General features: G+C 41.4%; 3 protein-coding genes across 3 annotated transcripts; 1 reads left to right on the top strand and 2 right to left on the bottom strand.

The window, feature by feature from the left end:
• Nucleotides 1-26: 26 nt before the first annotated feature.
• Nucleotides 27-723, bottom strand: CLUP02_01125 (uncharacterized protein; the record flags this gene model as incomplete). The annotated part of the gene is made up of 5 exons (XM_049280167.1): nt 27-159; nt 203-245; nt 302-360; nt 400-662; nt 706-723. 5 exons carry the CDS (start codon nt 721-723, stop codon nt 27-29), a joined length of 516 nt encoding a protein of 171 aa, XP_049136124.1.
• Nucleotides 724-1,318: 595 nt separating this feature from the next.
• CLUP02_01124 (KOW domain-containing protein domain-containing protein) lies at nt 1,319-2,579 on the bottom strand (the record flags this gene model as incomplete). Its single annotated transcript, XM_049280166.1, has 2 exons — nt 1,319-2,044; nt 2,142-2,579. The coding sequence occupies 2 exons, from the start codon at nt 2,577-2,579 to the stop codon at nt 1,319-1,321; spliced, it is 1,164 nt and encodes a 387-aa protein (XP_049136123.1).
• An 8,978-nt stretch (nt 2,580-11,557) lies between these two features.
• On the top strand, nt 11,558-16,804 carry CLUP02_01123 (GTP-binding protein rhoA; the record flags this gene model as incomplete). Its single annotated transcript, XM_049280165.1, has 26 exons — nt 11,558-11,765; nt 11,827-11,957; nt 12,047-12,186; nt 12,231-12,353; nt 12,409-12,484; nt 12,530-12,675; nt 12,760-12,884; nt 12,943-12,977; nt 13,047-13,150; nt 13,440-13,581; nt 13,659-13,830; nt 13,934-14,017; nt 14,111-14,240; nt 14,330-14,437; nt 14,527-14,648; nt 14,721-14,928; nt 15,006-15,024; nt 15,098-15,133; nt 15,234-15,266; nt 15,303-15,500; nt 15,590-15,724; nt 15,834-15,976; nt 16,107-16,236; nt 16,305-16,432; nt 16,648-16,702; nt 16,748-16,804. 26 exons carry the CDS (start codon nt 11,558-11,560, stop codon nt 16,802-16,804), a joined length of 2,988 nt encoding a protein of 995 aa, XP_049136122.1.
• Nucleotides 16,805-17,795: the final 991 nt, after the last annotated feature.

Below are 17,795 nucleotides of genomic sequence, written 5' to 3'. Positions count from 1 at the left end.
TGTGTTTATGATTTTCCGTGTTCATGTCATTGTTGTAGTAGCTGATGCGTGACGCTGGATGTATCGCTTTCCCGTATTGCTGCAACCTGGAAGTTCTTCTCGGACCATGATGTGCGCCCCCAGCTCCCCAATAGGCGGGACTCATCTACACCCTCAACCCTAGTTCGAGATCATTCGAATCCTCGGAAACTAAGTCTCTCACTCTCGGAACGCGGTCTTTAGACCAATCAAGCTCTGCCCATCAACTTCCTCCTTCCATGTCCCCATTACGTAGTTAAAATACGATCATTTGGCTTCGTACCGGCCGCAACACCCGCTCTGCTGACGTGCATATCAACTTGTATACCGACAAGAGGAGTCCTAGCAGTCTGCATCGCCTAGCACAGAATCCTACGCCACCAAGGCGTGGCCACGGCCCGCATTATTGCTTGGTGGTCTCTTTTCGTCTCCTCCCTCAAGGAGAGGAGTACATCATCACATGAGTGCCCATGTGATGACTCGGCAACGGGACTGGACGACTTGGGAACGGGATAAAATGATTCTTCTACGTGTGAAGGGTGGGCTCGTTGGCGACTAATTGCAGCCGTGAATTGACGTCGTGCTGCTGTTGGTAGTAGCGGGGCCATGCCCGCACGTTGGACGAGGGTTCTCATGGTCTGGTTCTGGTCAGCTGTTAGCAAAGAGACAAGGAAGAGGAAGACAAACCTTGAATATGAACTGCATAATTAATATATATTTGGTGGTAGGATGGCAGAAATTCAGGGTGAGTGTACCGTTATGGCGTGGGAATAGGCTTAGACGGGTATAGTCGTAGTCGTAGAGAGGGTTTAGAGGTAAGAGGTTCAGTAGGGGTAGTAGACTAATATAAATATTAGACCGCTAGCAGAATTGGTAAAATCAGCAAGAATAAAGCAGAGATATAAGTAGGAATATAGGCGGGAAGAAGGGCAGGAAGAAGGGCAGGAAGAAGGGCAGGAACAAGGACAGGAAGAAGGACAGGAAGGTGGCAGGATAGGGATAGAGATAAAAAAGCCTGGAGATGCAGCCTTCAACATGCGAAAGGAGAAATTTAGACCGCGAGACATAACAATCAACACCTTGGCCAAACTTGGTATCCGAGAGTCATGACAACTATTGAATTGGAACTCCCACGGGGCTGACATGTTTGCCTCACTTGACCATCGCCCTAGACCAAACGTATCATACCGCAACTTTGTTACAAATACAACTCTTATGGCTATTCATACATGCTACAAATCTCTCTGGCCTCTCGCCTGATTTTGTTGCCCCCCTCTCCTCGTGAAGGTCGAGTGCCCCTTTATTGAGGTGGAGGATGACTCTCAGTCTCCTTTGGTACTTCTGCCGCCGCCGCCGCCGTCTTGGACTCAAACAACTTGGGCGTAGGCACGTTCCACGCGGAAGTGTCCCCTTGAGTGGCCTTGTTCCTCGCCATAATCTCACCAATCCTCTCAAGCATATCCGACGACAACTCGGGTTTGCCGCGCGCGCGACGGGCATCGCGCAGCTCGCGGTTGAGCTCCTGCAGTGGCGTGCGCATAGAGGCTAGCGCGTCGGCCGACGCCTTCTTGAGGGCCTTCTTCTCGGCCTCCTCGGCCTCCTTGCGCATAATGTATTCGTCCTCGTGGCGGGTACGGAAGCGGGAGTACTTGTTGCGGAGCTCGTCGATGACGGAAGCCGGCATGGGCGGGGAGAGGAGCGTGGGCACAAAGGTGGCGGCCTCGGCGTCGAGGCGGAGGGTGTCGCCGGGCTGGTCCTCGCGGACCTCGGCCTCGCGTTCGGGCCAGGGGATGGCGATGTTGGCGCCGGGGATGTAGCGGGTCCAGGCGCGCCAGCCGGTGGTGCGGGACCACTTTACGGGCCCGCGGGCGAGCTGGCGGACGACGACGTCGCGGGCTACGCCGGTTGCAGGGTCGACGATGGGGTGGACGAGACGGATGGCGGAGATGGGTATGTTCATGGCTGCGTTTTGTGTTGTGGGGGCGTCGAGGAGGTTCTGGAATGATTCGGGGACGTGGACGGTGACCTGATGGACGATTGGTTAGCCTTGAGCTTCTCTTCCCCCATCTCTCCAACGTTGTTTTGTTGTCCTGGTGGAAGTGAATATGGTGTTGTAGCCTCACCTTTCCAATCTCCTCCAACTGAACGGTGCCGTACTCGAGGTTGATACTCGCAATACGGTCAATCTTGCCCTTTTCTGGGCCCTCGAGAAGTACCACGCGGTCCTTGACGGCGAGGTTGAGGTACTCTACTCCTCCGGCCCATTCACACCGTGCCTCAATCTCGTCGGGCTTGAGCGGAGTCGAACGGCCCTGGCGATTCGTCTGGAGGGCTCCGTAGGTCTCGAACATATCGCGGCGCGGGGCCAAGGGGCCGAGATCCCATTTCTCTTGACGGGCGAGACGGGCCGCCTTGATGTCCTGGTTCAGCTCCGTGAGCATGTTCTTCTGATCCCTGAAGCGCTGGGCCTTTTCAGCACCGCCCTCGCCGCGGGCACGCTTCTTCATGCGCCGGGCGACCTGCTTCTCGGCCTGCACCGTGCGCTTGATGATTCTCTGCATCGTTGGCGGATGGCTCCCGGCCAATTGGGAAGGGTATTTGGATTTATTGGAACCTGGTCGATCGAATTGTCGAGGTCGTCGGGTTTTGCGTCCGGTTGAGTAGCGGGTTCGGGGGTGGATTGGCGTCGGCGAAGCTGGAGCCGCGATGGTCTGTCGTCGACGTCCTTGAATTGGCGATTTGGAAATTTCAGACGGGTCGGGAGCTTCAACGGCCCCTGCAGCTACGGGCCGGGGCCTGGGTGGGTCTAGGGGAGCGGCACGGATAATCAGAGATGCCGGACCGCAACGTAGCGCATGGGCCACCTGACAGCTGCCCTGGTACTGGGAAGCGAAAAGACCATCCCATTGTGTCGGTGCCAAGCTTGCAGCGGACGGATGAATGAATAAACCCCACATCCCCCGGCCCCAGGAGAGATGGCGGTAAGTATCCGCTATCCAGTGCGACTCGGCTGGGTGACATTGGCAAGGTGAGATAAGTTCTGATGCGCATGTAGGTTCATTGCCGGCGCTTGCTCCGGCAACAAAGCATAACCACACGGCTTCTCGGGTCTTGACGAAAGAGAAAACGAGGGGGCCACTGGACGATTTGCAAGTCATCAAATATTGCAATCTCCCTGTATCAAGCGGCTGCGCTGCGCTGCGGCCATGACCGTCGTCCGAGCCCCATCCAAGGCCAGCGATGCCATTATGCAGCACCCACGATGATCCCTCATGCGCCATGTCCCAGAATAGACATGGGAAAGGGAAGATGCGGATAACGACTCGGAGTGGCTTGCGGAATCTTGGGCCAAAGCTGCTAATAGAGCCAGCAGATGGCTGCTTCTAACGTGACGAAGTAAATCATAGGCGAGGATATCCTGCCAGCAGCTCCCGCTATTCTGCCACTAAGTGTGGCTGCGGCAGGCCCTACCTCCGACCACGGAGCCCAGCTGCCCATACCCACCCACTTACCTACCTACCTACCCACCTACCTACCTACCTACCTACTTATAACTACTACTTCGTCGACCTTACCGTTACTACTACTACTACTACCGCTAATTAAAGCTATTCTTAACGTTAATATACTATAAAAAGAGAATAATTATAAAGTTAACGATCTTTTTATTTATTAATATATAGCTAATTATAATAATTATAGTTATATAAAATACGACTACTTATTTTATAACTAGCGATTCCCTACCCTATTTAATATTAAAATAGTACTTAACGAGGCTATTTATAAAGCTAGTTTTATAATTCGAATTATTTAATATAAGCCCTTTATTAAAATACTAACTACTATTACTTATTACTATATTTATAACCCGTATTATAATTAAAAATAATAACGCTTTATAAAGTTAACTTATTTAAATAAGCGTTATAAATCCTTAACTTTATTTATAAATTTATAATAAATTTAGGATATAGCTAGTAATAAGACGCTAATAACTTAGTAACCGGTATACGGATCGTATTATAAAAGAACTTTTTAAAAAATAAAGCTTTTATAAAGGACTTTATAAGCTTTAGTTTTATAATATACTTATATTTATATTATAGCCTCGCTAGTTAAGTATTTATAGCCTATTTTTTTATAATTCTAAAGCTTTTATTTTTATAAAATAACTAGTATAAGTAATAATAAATTATAAAAACGAACGGAACGTTAATAAAACAATACTTAGTTATTAATAAAGAACTATTAATATTAACGAGCTATAGCTATTTAAAGTTAACTATTTAACCCTATTTTATTTAAGAGAACGAGCTTATTATAGGGCGAGTCTTATTTAAATATTAATATTTATAAAAGAGCTAAATAAAAAAATAATTAAGGTAGATTACCCTTACGGGCTAGTTATCTTATTAATATTTTAAAAACCTTATTTATTATAAACGGGGTATTTATTAATAACTAATCGTTAGATATACGAGGTTAAAGCGTATATAAAGGCGTAGGTAATATTAAAATAACTAGTTTAGTAGACTTTATAAGCCTAATAATAACTTATTTTTATAAAACAATAAAAATAATAGTTAAAAATTAAAACTAAGAACGGCGTTAATATAAAGAGCTTGTTTAATAACTTACTAAGCGGCTAGTAACGTATTTAAGTTAATAAGAATATAAAAAACCTCTTTTTTATAATTATAAACCGATTAAAAAAGAGTTTATAAGTACTTAAGTAATAAACTAGATTATTATTATAAAAGTAAGTAATAAGCTTTGCGTAAAAATATTATAAAATAGTATATTAAATAGGCCTTATTTAAGATATTTTTATTATTATAAACGTAATAGTATAATTACGAGAAAAGCCTTTAGGATCCCCTTTTTTAAGGCGACTTTTTAGCGTTTATTTATTAATAATACGTAGACCCCGAGACTTAAGAATAGGAATATTATAAAGAACTAAGGATAAAAAGGCTAAAAAAGGGCTAGACCTCTATTTAGTTCCTTACTAAGTAGTAAGCGATTTATTATAACTTAAGTATAAAAAATATAGAGAATTTAAAAGTAGAGGTATATTAGTTCTTTTTTAAATTACTATTTTAGTTATAGGACGATTTAATTTATTATAAAGTTTTAATTAAGAGAGTACGTAATATAGTTTATAAAGCTAATAAATTATAATCGTTAAATTAATAAAAGGGCGGCGATTAGTTATAAAAAGATAGTAAAAAGAGGCTATATTTATTATTAAAGTAACTATATTAAATATCCCCCTTTTATAAAAAAAAGAGTAAAAAGAGCTTTAAAGGGCTAGGCTTTAAGGACTTATTAAAAGTAATATTATAAAAGCTATATAATAAAAATACTCGCGCCGAGCTATTATAAAAGCGTTATAATAATAATATTAAGTACTTTATATATAATAAAATAGGCTATATATTTAATAAGTATTAAAAGAATAAGTTAAGAAGTAGGAGTAATAATAAGCTAACGTACCCCTAATCGAAGCTAACGTTAATAACTATTTAACGGGTTATTACTAAGCTAAGAGTTATAGAGGTTAACTTATTAAAAAACGAGTAAATATAAGTAATATACTTAATACGCTTATACTAAGTATTAAAAAGGTATTAATAAGAATAATTACGAAAGGTAGGGTAATAGTTTTATAAAATATTATTAAAAAGCTAGTAAAGGTTAATATAGATATATACTCCGAGATAAATATTATTAGTATTAGGCTCGTAATTTACTTAGGGTTAACCCCAGCTACTATTATAGCTCCCTTATTAAGGGACTTTTAAAATAAAGTTATGAGCTAAGGAAAAGCTTATTAATTAACGCTCTTTTTTATTAATTATTATAAATAGCTAAAAAAGATTTAGTAATTATTTATTATAATTAATAAGGATAAAAAAATAATAAACCTCTTATTATTATAATTATTAATAAGCTAAGAGGGTATTTATATTAATATAATAACGAATATATAGTTATATAAGCCTATTTCGGTTACTAAACTAAAAATAATAGCTCGTAATATTATTAAGAATTAGAAGAGGGCGTATATATTATATATTACTATTATAAAAAGTATTATAGGGGTAACGGAGACTAAATTATGAGGGGGTCTATTATTAAAACTTTAATTAGAAATAGAGATATTTAACGAGTAATTAGTAAAAGGACCATAGTTATATAGTAAAATAAAATACTTTATTAACCTAGTTCTAAGTACTAAATTATTATATAGTCTTATTTATTTATTAAATAAAAAATAACTTAATAAGTTTTATATATATATTACTAAGAACTTAGCGAACGGTTATATTATATTTTTAGTTAGTAAGGCTAGGGTATTAATTTTTTTTATATTAAAAAAGAATAGTACGCTACGCTTTTACGTAAATTATTATAAGCTAAATAAAGTAATTATAAAAAATTAATACTTATTACTACTTATTAATAAGCTCTTAAATAGGCTTTATAAAATAAAATAGATTTTAAAAATAGATATTAAGGATATTTATTACTATATCTAAATTAAAAAAGAAGACTAATAAAAAATAGCGTTCTAAAGCCGATACGGTTACTTCGAATATATTATTATACTTTTTAAGCTAACGAACGTACTTATAACGTTCTAAGTATATATTTACTAAGCGCTCGCTAACTTATTAAATACTTATTATATAGTATATATAAGTAATTTAATAATCTATTTAATAATAAAGGAGTAGTATATAGAGGATATTAAAAAGGTCCTTTAACGTTTACGTTTATATAAGCTTTTTATTAAACTATTAAAGTACTCGTTTTATTAAAAAAAGGTCGAGTTTTTAAGTTATATTATTATATTAAAAAAAATCGAAATTAACTTATTACGAGTACGAATAATTACTAATTAGAAGGCGCTAGAGTTTATTAAGGATATTTAAGTATTCCTAGGGTTTTATAACTTTTATTAGAAGTTTATTATTAAATACTTAGGTATTGTTATATTAATAATAATATTACTAAAAATAGAAAAGGGGTAGATAAGGGACTTTTAATAAACTAAGGAAATAAATAAGGTATTTAATTAGCTAAAAGTTACTTTTATTTTAGTAACCGTACTTATATATTAGAACTTATAACGTATTATATAGGTAGAAACTAACGCTTTAGTTAAAGCTATCGTAGTAATTTTATCGTAATAAGCTAATAAAGAATAGCGACCCGTTACTTATTAATTACGGAAGCTTATAAATATAGATTAATAAGGACTTAACGACTTATAGCGGAATACTTCTTTTTATTAATCTAATAAATAGTATACTTAGCGACGTAAGTACTAGCAATATAAACGAGCTTATTAATATTATAATATAAGCTAGCTAAGTAGCGTATATAGGGAGTACTACTATAAAAATTACAGAAGCCTTTTTTAAGATTATACTTTATATTAAGTATATCTTAAATGCGCAAAATAATAAATATTTTAGTAAATACTTAGCGATAGTATAATAAAAGAGTTATAATTAAGAAACGATACGGAATTAAAATATTATAAAAAGAAAGGTATAGTTATATAAAAAAGAATTTATAAAACGGTTACTAAATAAAAAGAGGAAAGAAAAAGTAAATACGCGATTAGTAACGGGGGAATTTTTTTTTTAATACTTAATAGCTTAGTAATAATAATAACTACGAGGTTAAGTAGGCTTTTATATATTAAAATAGTTAAAATATTTTATTATAAATATATATTACTAACTTAGTAACTAGTCGGCGCGCTATTACTAAATAATAATAATAAAATATCCGTTAAATAAAAAGATAAGAGTAATACTTTATTTTTAAATAAAAAAGGATATTATTAACGCCTTACGGAATTTATTATAAATAACGACGTTAATAGCTTTATTATTAGCGTTAAAAAAAGATATTATATAATAACTTTAGGGACTAAAGTTATATAAAGGGGAAGTAATTATAATAAATTTAAAATATAATTAGTAATAAGACGTTAATAACTTAATAACTAGTATACGGATCGTATTATAAAAGAACTTTTAAAAAACAGAGCCCTTACGAAGGACTTTATAAGCTTTAGTTTTATAATATACTTATACTTATATTATAGCCTCGCTAGTTAAGTACTTATAGCTTAATCTTTTATAAGTAGTTAATTATATTATTAATACTTAGCTTAAGTCGTAGTATAAAAAACGTATACTTATTTAGGTTAACTAAATTAGGTACTTCGGTTATTTAATTATATTAATTATTAAATCTTTATATACGAGTATTAAAATACGAGTTTATTATTATATAAGTAACTTTAAAGCCGTATTTAATAAATTAATTATTTTTTAAATAGGTTAAGTAGCTATAATTAGCGCTTACTAGACCCGTTATTAGGCTAAAGTATTAAGTATTACTACGGGATTATTTTAAAAAAAAGTACGTCTATATATATATATTATAATACCCTTAAGTAACTTTTATAAGAACTTAGTATACTAAGTAAATAGCTAAATTTAGGTTTATTAAAAAAGCTATTAAAAAGTATATATACTATTTAATTTAAACTATTTATAAACTACCTTATTACTACGTTTTTTAGTAATATATTAAAGACGGTATTTTAATATTACTAAAAAAGATTTATTTATACTAGTTCTAGCGCCGTTAATCCGTGATTGTAAACTTTGTAAGAGGGAAAGTTCAAAAAGGTAGAAAATCTAAAAAAAAAATTAGTCTAACGAGACAGTGGGAGTATCTACTAATACTGTGTGTTAATACTGTGTAGCTAATATCGAGAATCGCCCGAGCAGCTAGCAAAGGTAGAAATAAAAACAAATACTAGTTCTAGTAACGCTTAGAGCTTATTATTAGTAATAGTACTTCTATCTCCCTATTTAATCCCTTATAAGTCCGAGGTAAAGGTTATTTATAAAGCTCTATAATAAGTATTATAATAGTTATGTGGTGGTTTTTTTCCGGCTTTATAGGCGCAAAAGATCGACCTTAACGGGATTACGCTTTTAAGGGAAATTATATAATACGGTATACTTTTTAATTATATAATACGCGCAATGTGCCCTAAGCACGCGCTCAACGCAATATAGTGATTTCGATACGAAAACCGCTATATGATTTAGAATAAGTAAGCTACCCTTTATTAATAATAAGCTAAGTAATATACTTACGCAGCGGCGCTAGCTAAAAAGGTTAATAATAGAGGTCGGCTATAATAATTAGTTATAATAGTCGGCTATAATAGTTAAAAGCGGCCCTTAACTATAAAAGTTCTAAACTTTAATAGTAACATAGAAGTTTTTTAAAAAAGGGCTAAATAGGCTAATATTTATTACTTATACTAGAGCTTATAAAAATTCTTTTTATCCTTATTATTTTTAATATTACCTAAAGCTACTCTCTATTTAAACTAAATAAATTTACTAAATAAATCTACTAAATAAACTTATTAATATATAAACTACTACTTTAACGAGAACCTACTCTAAGTTAGTAATTAGTAAGCTAAAAATGCCCGTTAATAAATCTACTCCTCTTAAGCTAAGTACCCTCTTTAACTAGCTTAATACTATAATTATTATAACTAATATAAGTATACTTAAGGATTAGTAAAGTACTTTTTAATAATATAAAACTCGGCTAAATAATAATATAAATACTATAAATAGCTAGGCTAATATAAACGTTAAGATTTAGTATATTAACGTTAGTTTAAAAATTATACTTTATAAAACTAAAAATCCCTTTAATATAAGCTATATTATAAACGTAAGGGAATATATAAAGGGCCCCCTAACTTTTAATAAAAAAGAGTATATAATATAAAATCTAGCTACTTATACGGGCTAGTATTAAGAGGTTTTATATATATTAAAATAGGTATAACTCGCCCTCTAAACGGCTAGAACTTAGAGGACTTTACGCGGGGAAAAGTCGGGAGTTTTAATTAGTAATTAAGTATAGAGCGTAATATACCTAGTTTTCCTTAATACGTAATATACGGTACGGCCCCGGCGGATTACTCCGTCGGGGGGATTATAATAGTTATAATAAGTAAGTTAAAAAAGCTAGTTATTAATTAAAATACCTCTTTTAAATAAGAGCCCTCTATATTTAAATAAAAAAAAGTTATTAAATACGCAAAAGTAGTATTTATATTAGTATTATTATTATTAATAATACTTTTAGTACTAAGTAGGGCTACCTTTACTTAATAAGGCCTTAAGATTATATATAATTTTAATATGTACGAGCTTAATATAAAAATATAATAAAAATATTAATAAGCTATTATTAATAAAGTAATTAATATCATTAATAATAATATAATTAATTTTATAAGGGCTCCTTAGCTATTAATATTTATAAAATTATAATCCTAATTAATTAGTAATTTTACGTAGTTAGACGTATTATAAGATCTAGTTAACGAGGATTATATTTATAATATTAATCTTATAATAAAAAGCGAGATAAATAGACTTATTAATAAGTACGAGGCTAAAATAGAGAACGAGGCTAAAGTAGAGGAAATTACTAAATTACGGGCTATAGGCTATATAGAATAATTAATAATTAATTAAGTAATTAATTAAGTAATTAATTAAACTACTTTATTAATCATATCGAATTAAGCTAATTCGTTAATTACTATACTTTTTATTAAAATAATTTAATTAATTATAAGTTAATTAATAGCCTCTAATTAGTCTAATCTATTTAAATACTAACTACGCAGAGCCTAGCTTATATATGTACCCGAGACTGGTAGTCGTGTGGCGGCCGCAGCCACACTTAGTGGCAGAATAGCGGGAGCTGCTGGCAGGATATCCTCGCCCTAAATCATTCGCCTCGGTCTCTGTCGATACAGTCTTGGCCGTTCAGTATTCAAACCAACGCTGTCGGAGGACACGGCGCGCATGGTCACAAGAACGTATAGCGACGGTGCCAAAGGTTGGTTGATCGTTAGACCCCTATTTTCCCAGATCTTGGGACTCGAGGCTGGACAAGAGTTTCAAGGTGGTTGGTGACCGAGACATCTGCACACCCTTTCGACTGTCTTGCTCTGTTTCCTTCCTAAAGATGGTGCGGCTGCTTCCTTCCCGTATTCGATATTCTGGTCGTCAGCTGGCGGAAGCTGTTCTTAGTGCCGTTAATGAGGATTCAGAGTCGCGGTCAGTCAGTGGCATGTCACATCAGTCAACCCACAGGCGCGCAGCGGCTCAGGAGCCGAGCGTCCAGCCCCGACGCACAGTCCCTGGCAGCAAGGCACTGTGAAGTGTGGCGGCAGGGATTGAGTCCTAGATCCAGGACCATGAAGTTTGTACCGCCTCGCGGTGCGGCGCAAGCAGCATCCACCAAGGCGTCATCCCGAGGTACCTACGATTACACACAGGGATGACAACAAAAGCCGGACACCGGCTCTCTCTAGCCTCCGTGCCTCCTTCGTATCGCTCTTGTTGAAAGGTTGAAAGCTTTCTGGATGAGAGAAAAATACTCGAAGAAGACAGCAATGCTGAGACTGCTGAGACAACAGCTAACAATTGACTGGTATGAACAAGAGGACTGTCTTCTCGGTCACATGGGCCAAGCTCAAGGTATGGTCGGCGTTAAGGATCTCGGTACCGCAACACGGCGGGCAGAGTTATGGTTCCGATCAACAATCATCTTCTCCGCCACGTACCTGTCGTTGTGGGCGCATATGCACGAATGGTCGCAGAGTGTGGAGAGATAGCTTGGAGCTTGTGCAGGCTAAGACTTGCCAGATCCAGCACGCACCAGAGGATTGCGCAGGGCAACGTATCGTTATCGAGAGGTTGTTTTCTGCAGTGCTGGTCCCGGTAATCTTGACCGCAAGAGTCCTGAATCAGTGGAATAGAAGCATGACTGTACCTAGGGCGTCTTGGTGTCAAGTGCGTGTGGCTTCGCCTCACCTCACCGCAGATGGGAAGATTAGACTAAGAGATACCTAGTCCGTTAGTTTGGCTCCCTCAGGAATCAGCAAAACAGCACTTCCCGGGTTGAGGCGGCGAACTTTGGCAAGTCGTCATGCTGCTCGACCAACTGCTTGTCAAAGTGGTTGACGAGACTGGCAATTGTTGGCTTGTCCGTGGTCAACACTCATTATGACGGCGGATATGTGTATGATAGTCTGACTTGACTGACCACTGCATATCGGGTTTCAGCCCAAGCTTGGACCCTGGGGATAGCGATTTTGGCCGATTCCCCGAGATGGATCTGGTCGAGGTATTCATGCTTGGGTCTAAGCACTACTTCAGCGCAAAAGGGGTTTACGTCAAAGGCATAAGGTAGGACGACAAAGAACTGGCGTCGAGATGCCACGGGCGAGGCTGACACTTGCAGGACTAGATGCCACTGCTGTATCGTTGGTCGTTGGTTTGTGTGTCTTTGGACTCTAGCTGGATATGTGCCTGGAGAGGTGAAGAGTCCTGGATTTGAAGAGGAATATGACCGACGGCGCTAGAGGCCTACGACGGCCATCAGAGGACGAGACCGGGTTTTACTCTCGGGCAAGGACAACAAACTGAGGAGATACCGAAGGGTATACGCGGATTGGAGGATGGATAGGCAGGCAAGGCCAGTCAGCTCGGCACTTCATAAGAAGGCTTTGTTCGTCACCGGTTCCCTTGATCGCGAATGGTCTTGGTTGTCTGGCAACATGGCACGCCTGGCTTCCAAACATTGACATTGCAGATCAACCACTATCGACGCAGCTACCCTGCCTTATCCTTATCGCAGCACTCTCGGCTTCCACATCTGTCACCCACCACTTTCCTGCCTTACCTTTTGTATCTCCAGGTTGTTCGCCAATGCAACAGGTCTGACAGAGGCACGCAAGCACGGTAGCTGCCTCTTCCTGCCTGCCTACATCTGCAGTCACCTTCTCTATCCTTTCCGGACCGATCAGCATCGTCTGAAGTTCTACTGAATCCTCCTTCCAAAGGGCACCTTACGTCACGTCACTGAAGCAGTCCACACAGGCGTCAACAGCAGTGAGGTACCTTGCTGTTAAGCAGTTGGCAGGTGTGGTCCAGCGCACGAGATTCCCACAAGGCCAGCAAGACAGGGGCCAGACGACGGCGCAGTAGTGGAAGTCGCCACCCAATTGAAAGACACCGAGGTGAGGGAGCCCCCCCAAAAGCCACCCCGCCCCCTGTATCCGTAACGGCCCCTTCCTTCCAACCTGCAATTCAATTCGCCTTGTGTGGCTGCCTCAGGACCTAACTCTGTACCTTAATAATAAGGACACGCGCGCACTCACCCGCCAACCAGAAGAAAACAAGTACTAACTATATGGATACCACAGCGAAAAGATACCTGCCTCGTGGAAACTTACAGGGTAGGTAGGGAAAAAACAAGGACGCGGGCAACAGTCCCGGCTCCCTCTCATCACATTGGATTGGGATTCACTGGTCGGACAGCCCCGTTGCAGTCTCATCCCTCTGCCAGTACCAGACCAAACTGCCAGCCCAGTCCAGTCATCGGTCAAACAAACTAGTCAGACGGAAGACTGAGGTCAACAAGCAGCAGAGCGAGAGACGTACAGAGAAAGAGAGTGAGAGAGAGAGGAGGGAGCACAGAGGCCCATCCAGTTCCCCGGCCCCATCCACCGTCACCGTCACCGTATCCTCGCCTTCAATTCCAATATTTCAGCTAGGAAACACACACCAGTGATCGGATTACGACACACACCCATATACATGCGCCTGGCAGAGAGGAAAGTACCTGATCTACCTGCTCTGTTAGACACCTTCCTTACCTTGGGTATCGGGAAACACGATATCAGCAGAACAGCATTTGATACTCCGCATCTTCCCTTAGCTTGAGGTAAGGTTAAGATACTCCCGTCTCATCTCACTATCAAAAGATACCGACGACTCAAGTTGCTATCCGAGGTACGTCAATATCGCGTGGTACAGCAATACGCTTGCTTCTATCATGCTCTCTGCCTGTGCTCGCTCTACCACTGCCTACTTAGTATATACCTTACTCCGTGCTGTTCTTCTCCTGGCTACCTGTCCCCGTCATCTTCTACAGCATCCAGCGATTGCGTATGTGTGTCTCCAGATGACACTGGACGAGAAACAAATGTCAACAAAGTCACTACCAGAAAAACAAAGCCTAGACCATCCCGTCCTGTCCCGCATCTGCCTGCACCTGCACCTCCCTACGAGGTACCTTACCCTGCCTAAAGGCTAAGGTACCTGGGCCGGTACGGAGACCTCGTTTCCCCCTAGTCGCCTTTTTTTACGCAGTCAACTAGGCCTGTCTGCGCCTGCGTCTGCGCCTGCACCCTGTCCACTGGCCTGTCCTCCACCCAAATCTTTGTCTCCCTTTCCCCCCCATTTCCCACTGCAGCTGCCAGTGCCAGGTCTTCCCGCTCGCTCTCGCTGGCCTGGCTCCCTTCTTTTTTTTTCTCACCTTCCTTCCCGCCTCTTCTGACACCACTTGTCTACGAAGTACCTTACCACCCGTCCACCACCCAGGACCACCACCACCACCACGCACCACGCACCACGCACCACACCCCCCAACACAAATCTGCCCTGCTGTTCCATTGCTTGCACCCGCGTCGTCGTCAAGTGAACTCCACCCGTAAGGTACTACTGTGACCTTACCTTACTTCTACCCATCCCATTCTCTTCCACCTTCAGATTCCCCCTTCCGACGCAGCTCTTCCTTCTCCATCTTCCCCGTCTCCGCCAACAAGCTCAACCTCCTCACAACCGACCGCAACTCAATCCGATCTTCATCGCTCGCTCACTTTCTTACTTTCACATCCAATACAGACACCATGGCTGAGATCCGCCGTAAGCTCGTCATCGTCGGCGACGGTGCCTGCGGTAAAACCTGCTTGTTGATGTGAGTATTGGCCCGTCTCTCCCTCCCGATTTCTGTCGTCTGTCTGCCTCCCTCTCCGCTTCCGCCTGTGCCCCCAGCGATAACCAATCCTGCATCGTCGCATCGCCGAAAAAAATGAAAACACAGACAGACAATACCTCATCATCAAAGACTTCATCATGCTGACTAGTTCAATAGTGTCTTCTCCAAGGGTACCTTCCCTGAGGTAAGATTACCCATTTCCCCCCACGCCGACGCGGCCTACCGCCTCCTGTTTCCCCCATCACGAAGCCAGGCTGAGATGCATCAACCCATCAACAATCCAGCCAACCGATGCTACACCCGCCTTTCAAGAATCCGTTTCCGATCCCGCAATATTCTGACAACTAATTCAGGTCTACGTTCCCACCGTTTTCGAGAACTACGTCGCCGATGTCGAGGTTGATGGCAAGCACGTCGAGCTGGCCCTTTGGGATACGGCTGGCCAGGAAGATTACGACCGTCTCCGTCCCCTTTCTTACCCCGACTCCCACGTCATCCTGATCTGCTTCGCCGTCGACTCCCCTGACTCCCTGGACAACGTTCAGGAGAAGGTACGCTTGCTTTTTTCCTTCTCCCCTTTCGCATTGAATGACTGCACCCGATAAGCAACTTTCGCTAACACGTGCACTTCTTCCCATAGTGGATCTCTGAGGTCCTGCATTTCTGCCAGGGTCTGCCCATCATTCTTGTCGGTTGCAAGAAGGATCTCCGCTACGACTCCAAGACGATTGAGGAGCTGCGTAAGACCAGCCAAAAGCCCGTCTCCCCTGAAGAGGTAAGCTTATCTTTTCCACTGGGATAGGGGTCGCCTCGGGCATCTTAAGATGCTCGGCGGCCTCAGACGTCTCTCGCTGCCACCATTGCATGCTAATTTCGTTTCGTAGGGTGAGGAAGTCCGCAAGAAGATCGGTGCCTACAAGTACCTCGAGTGCTCCGCCAAGACGAACGAGGGTGTCCGCGAGGTTTTCGAGCACGCCACGCGCGCTGCTCTGCTCTCCCGCAGCCGGAGCAGCGGCAAGAAGCACAAGTGCTTGATGCTCTAAATACCCAATGGGCGAACTTCCCAAACCCTTTCTCCCTCTTCGACCACAACCCCCATTTGTAATCATCAAGGTCCCAGCCTCCATTGTCTTTTCCCAACTTTTCGGATGAGAAAGGGTTTTTGGTGGCGGTTTGGAAGGCGGGGGCAATATTTGCCTGCATAGGTTCTCGGAATTTGGAGTTTTGCTCAACATTGTGTCTCATAACCCACCTGGCACCACATCGATCGGCGTGTCACCGTATCTGGTTCTGCGGGGCGTCTTTTACTGAATCCATGTCATTCCCTGCCGAACGGTGACTGGGAGAAGCACCAGCTAGCCACAATCCCCACGAGAAGAAGCTGCGAGGAAAAGGATTTCTACAACGGATGTCTCTCACGGTCTCGGGGGAGGAAAGGGCTTGTTGGCTGGCGCGGCCGGCAGCTGCTGGGTGACGATGGACAGTGAGTTGTTTGATAACCTCGGGGAACGGCGGTATGGCAACGGTCTTCAGCTGTGGAATCGGCTCGTCTGGCTGTAGTATTGCGACGAATCCGGCTACATCATAAATCTTGTCGTGTTATTTTTCTCTTTTGACGCCTCGCAGCTTTAGATGGCGGAGATGGACATGTGTTTCCTGGCTGCGTTTTCTTCTCTCTTGTCGATTCTCTCAATCCAGGTCTTTGATAACTCAAATCGCCTCTGACCGTCCATTGCTATTCATGTTGATTATCGTATCGCCTTGTGCCCATTGCAAAGCCGGTCCACACTGACATCAGCTCTGGTCCCTCTACAGCATCGTCATCGCCGTCATTCTCACGTGTCAGGGGGTATAGAAGATGAGATGAAAAATGGACAGAGGCAAGGCACCAGATCTCGAAGAGAGAGGTCGCGACACGCAAAAGTAAGGTAGTCCAGGCAACACGGGGTTATATCGTTGATGTTATTGGGATGAAAGTCGCTGGATGGAGTATACTTACTAGCTCTTGCCTAGTTCTGTCTTTTACCAACAGGACGGCACATGACGGCAATGAGTTTCTAAACATAGGCGACTTTAAGATGTATAGGTGAATGCTTTTAGGGTAGCCGTTGCTTTCAGAGTTGGGTAGCGGTGTCACGTTGATTACGCTGCCCCGCCTCTGGTGAAGGGGATGGCCCTGTTTGGTATTTTGGACGAGAGGGGACTATGCGATGCTACGGGAACGCGTACATGGGCATGTATAGAATATGAATTCTCAAAAGGGGGTATTTATTTGATTTGGTTTATTCTCATACGTACGGGGGACGAGAGTGAGTTCTTGTCTCTGGAGATTGGTTTGTCAAAATATGAAGATGATAGTGAACCTCTTGTTCGTTGTATACCCCGTCCTAACCCCGTGCGTTTGTTTGGCTGGATGAGCAATGACAACAACACGACATTGTGCGTGAAGGAGTGTGAGGGCGTATGTGTTTCTGATCTCATTCCATTCCGTCTATAAGTCTCGTCCAACTCTCAGTCCATGTCAGGTGACATTTCTGCGATGAGCATAGCTTTCGCTAATGTGCTATGATTTCGCAAAAGACTAAAGGACTGAATTTACGCAGGGCAGGTCTATGGTAGGGCAGCGCATGTCAGTGTATGTTTACTGATGTAAGAGTGAGGGGAGGGGCTGTAAAGTTCAGACGAGGTGAGGTGAGGTGAGGTGATTGGTATCGATATGAGTGAGGGGTCCAGAAGGGTGAGGCTTACAGCGCCGCAAGAGGAGCAGGTCTTTGCGGTAGAGGCAGTGGCGGCGCCGCACTTGGGGCAGGCGTTGGTGTGGGCGTTGGTCATGGGCTGCATGTTTG

This window comes from Colletotrichum lupini, chromosome 1, assembly GCF_023278565.1.
Source record: "Colletotrichum lupini chromosome 1, complete sequence".
Classification (NCBI taxonomy): Eukaryota; Fungi; Ascomycota; class Sordariomycetes; order Glomerellales; family Glomerellaceae; genus Colletotrichum; species Colletotrichum lupini.
Note: the sequence above shows the minus strand (reverse complement) of the source record. Positions and strands in the feature narration are given on the sequence as shown.